Genomic DNA, 4,025 nt, shown 5'->3' on the forward strand with positions numbered 1-4,025 from the left:
GACAAACACGACGATTGTATCGATGTGTGTGTGTGTGTGTGTGCTACAGCCACTCACCCCAAATAAGGCACGTAGTTAGGCAACCAAACAAAAACAAGAAGTGAGAGGGATAAAAGAGGGGGTGACAAGATGCAGAGATGAAGCACCAAAGGAAACAACCCAAACGACATTTCAGGGTCCTCCAGCACGTCAGGCAACCAACATGTTGTACGAGACACGGTGCACTCCCCTTTAGAGGAGTTAGCAACAGGGCGCCAGCGTGAACAGCCGGTCATTTCCATCCCACAGCACAGTCACCTCTTCAACACCATTATTTCCTGAAGCACAATTCGACGACCCCAATGCGTCCTGCATGGACCTCTGCGGACTGTCCAGCGAATGCAAAGGGCTCTTCTTGACCTTGCGAGAGTCACTCTTCAAATCGCTTGTCTCCCGGCACATAAGGGAGTGCCAGTGACCGGCAGCGTCCTGCAGCCAACAGATTGGCTCACCACCACCACACGGCACCGCCCGTGGCACAAGTCGCACAAAAGGCGGCGCCACCTCTGCCGTCGTTCTTGCAGTTGCTAGGAGCAGCTGACACTCCCACCGGCGACCGGATGCGCCACTGTGATAAACGACTGCCGCCAACGTGGGTCCATGCAAAAAAGAAATCACAATCACAGCGCTCATTCTACTTGTCTCTCCGCTCAAAGGGTGGGGGACGCACTGCAACAAACTGAGCTCTACAAACTGCGTTGTCATCTTCTTTTCGTCATTGAGAAATTTTTTCAGGTCCAACCCCGCATGGTGCATGTTGCCTGATGGTGTCTCAAACCCCGCCTTCATCTGGACAGCCTGTGTGGACGCGCGGCAGCTGAGCACGCACGGCACTGTATACACTGTCGCCTCCGCACAGTACATCATGTCACGAGAAAAGACGAATACCTCCTCCGTTGCTTTCGTCTTTGCCGCTGCTGCTGCTGTTTCGGACATCTTCGCATGAGGGGCAAAGGAGCCAGGGGGAAGAAAATCAAACAACGGGTGACCGTCACTGTTCACGTGCAGAATATCCACGACTCGCACTATTGCCGAGGACACAGCAGTACCCTCGTGTTTGCCTACACTGCATGTCACGTGCAGAAACAGAAAGAAGCACTCACGATGGCCGGTGCTTCTTGCAGGAAGTGACGCCGTGCTGGTTGATAGAATAAAAAAATAATTCTGTTTAAGAGATTTAAACAGCCGAATCATGCAAGGAAGCAGTAAAGGCCTCTCATCCGCCATGCTTTTTCGCTGTCTTCATCTCCAACGGGTTGGTGCTAAGGCCGACATTCGTCATAGGCAAACGAGGATGCGCATCACTCACACATACCACGTGGCCCTCCGCTGTCATGAGAATCACAGTGCTTCGACACACCAAAAGCAACTGCAGCTCACGTAGCGAACTCGCACCGTCCAACTCAGCAAGACCCGGCGTCGTGCCACTATCAGTGGTCCAGAAGGATGCCATGCAGATGTCAGCTGATCCAGAGGAAAAAAGGAGGACCAAGGCATCCACCACTGTCGTGTTCTCTAAATGCCGCCACTGTATCTTTGAAAGTCGCCTGCAAAAAACAGTGGGGTCGTTGCCCTTCCAGCGTGCATCATGTGGCATACTGCGACACACGAGGCAAATATCTCCAGAGCGAAAGATGACAACTTCCCACGCCCATACATCCGCTGCATCATCCTGCAGAATGGCGCAACGGCAAAGTACATGCAGCGGAGCATGCTGGACGCTCCCAAGGTTGTACCCTACCTCAACTGTACTGGGCGGTCGCACCAGCGAAGGCAGGCCTACACGTAAAGGAAACCCACGAGAACTAATTCCTGCTTCCACCATGGAACCCTTACAGGCACCAAACCACGTGAACTGAAGCTTGTCACTTCCCTGCAGCACCAACTCTGCCATTAGTAAACTGCAACCCACCTGGTGGGTCTTGTCATCCTGGTGGGTCGCAAGGAGAAATGCCGTGCCCCCTGCGTCGTCCCAGTGAAGGCCAATAAACCGGTGAAGATGCCGCAGGGCGCGTGGCACGTCAGAATCCCATGCAGAAACCCTTCGGCAGTTCAAAATGGTCATCTTTAGTGGAGCCTTCCCATTCGCCTGCCTTCGGACGCCTCGCCCACTACCAGCACTAGCGGAGGCGTCAGCAGCTGCTGCAGAGGTGGTCCCGACCTCCAAAAGCAACACGTCACCCGCACTCCGCATTGCCAACACAACGGCAACAACACGTTCCCTGCCTCCCGCAGCACTACTCAAGCGCCGAGACTCTGGGGCTGTCATCGAACACGCGACAGCGCTTTCAATAAAGCCACCAACGTGGCACCGTGCTACCTCACCGTCTTCTGTGAAAAGCGAGAAGTACATTTCGTCTGACTTCGTATAATTGCATGTTTCCGCGGCAGCCAAAGGTTCCCAAGCGGCATACGCGCTCTCTTCACGCAGTAACGCGCTCATAGGATACATAACATGAGCCGGTCGAAGAAATATACCCAAAACTTCATTACCGCCCCCCATTTCGCCTTCGTCCAGAGAAGCAGCATGCAGAAGAAAAGAAGGGTGTGCAAGCGTGACAGCCTCCAGACACCACGGGCCTTCCATAAGAGTTCCCTGCAATGTCTCACGGTAAGTTATCCAGCTGACACCATCATCGTCTGTTGGTGTCACGGGCTGCCGCCGTGCGGAAAGCATGCAAACAGAGAGACGATCAAGAAACGGATCCCCAAACACGGGGGCGCTCTGGTGCAGAACAGCAAGTAACGGGTACTGCTGCTCGTAGTCACGCGAGCACGACATCCAAGTTATGGCCCGCACCTCCCCGGGCACGCCACCCATCTTCCCCAAATACAGCGACCCCACTGTGAGCTTCCGAAACCCGTGTAGTGTCCTCCAGGGTGACGGGGCGCTTCCTTCCACATCCTCCTGCCACGCGATATCCACATACTCCATCCATCCCATCGTGCGCGCAAATACAAGACGCAGGATAAAACACGAGGAAGTGTTTCGCGTAACAAGACGAGCTGGAACATTTTTCCAGTTGCGTTGACCCTGCCGCAACAAGGGTGAAGAGGAAGACGGGAAAGACGATACGGTGGTGGTAATAGAAGAAGCGTCATAATTATATGCCTCCAAAATAGCACTCACCGGGACGCTAATTTGACGGGGAAGCGTGTGAGGAGTTGCATTCGCTTTCACGTCCCCACAAAACCACCGCACTGCAAACAGCTGGGCCTTTCCTGTGCTCTGGTTACTGTCATTCGTTTCAGGAGAAGTATCGATGAAAAAGGAGGCAAACGCCATGCAATGACACTCCATGACAAAGAAGAGAACGACATGCAACCCTTGAACAAACAGCGTTGACACAGATGCGATGCCCTCACCTTTCCCAGAGCATCGAGGGCACTCTCCATGTTGTCGTGTCGCATCAGCATCGCTAAACGTCACCACACGGGCGACTCGCTGCAACTCTCTCAGAAGGAGAAAATCGCCCTCCGCTGCCGCGCCTTGGTCTGTCCCTTGCTCTGGAAATGAAATGCTGCTGCGTTGTCGCGATGTGCCCTTGTTGGCTGTTACGTGGTTTGCACTGTTTACCACAAACCATACACATTGACTGCCAAGGCAGAAAACATCCACCACGTTACACACTCCGTCCTCTCGCTGTGTGTATGCCGCTGCCCCTGATGACGATGATGGCATGAATACAGTCACCATGGTTGCTGGTAACAAGCGCGACATGTTCGCTCTTTCTATAACACATACACTGAGAGACTCTGCAAGGCTAACACACGAACACGAAAAGTAGCAAAGAAAAAAAAAAATAAGCACCCCCATCACCACCGAAGCATCAGCACACATACAGAAACTACCACCCCCTCAAAAGGATGACGCGCCAATAGTGAAGAAAAAAGAGCAACGCGCATGCATCCCACTGTAGAGCCAACGAGAAACAAACAAACGTTCAAATTATATATATATATATATATATATATATATATATATA

At 52.8% G+C, this 4,025-nt stretch overlaps 2 protein-coding genes across 2 annotated transcripts, besides 2 other annotated features; both read right to left on the bottom strand.

Annotated features, from left to right (window-relative positions):
• Nucleotides 1-23: 23 nt before the first annotated feature.
• Nucleotides 24-43: a microsatellite.
• A 197-nt stretch (nucleotides 44-240) lies between these two features.
• Nucleotides 241-1,233, bottom strand: TraAM80_05608 (uncharacterized protein; the record flags this gene model as incomplete). The annotated part of the gene is made up of 1 exon (XM_029382481.1): nucleotides 241-1,233. One exon carries the CDS (start codon nucleotides 1,231-1,233, stop codon nucleotides 241-243), a length of 993 nt encoding a protein of 330 aa, XP_029237574.1.
• A 22-nt stretch (nucleotides 1,234-1,255) lies between these two features.
• Nucleotides 1,256-3,760, bottom strand: TraAM80_05609 (uncharacterized protein; the record flags this gene model as incomplete). Its single annotated transcript, XM_029382482.1, has 1 exon — nucleotides 1,256-3,760. The coding sequence occupies one exon, from the start codon at nucleotides 3,758-3,760 to the stop codon at nucleotides 1,256-1,258; it is 2,505 nt and encodes an 834-aa protein (XP_029237575.1).
• A 229-nt stretch (nucleotides 3,761-3,989) lies between these two features.
• Nucleotides 3,990-4,025: a microsatellite.

The sequence above is a fragment of the Trypanosoma rangeli genome (genome assembly GCF_003719475.1).
Source record: "Trypanosoma rangeli strain AM80 chromosome Unknown Tra_15.4_contig_00186, whole genome shotgun sequence".
Classification (NCBI taxonomy): Eukaryota; Euglenozoa; class Kinetoplastea; order Trypanosomatida; family Trypanosomatidae; genus Trypanosoma; species Trypanosoma rangeli.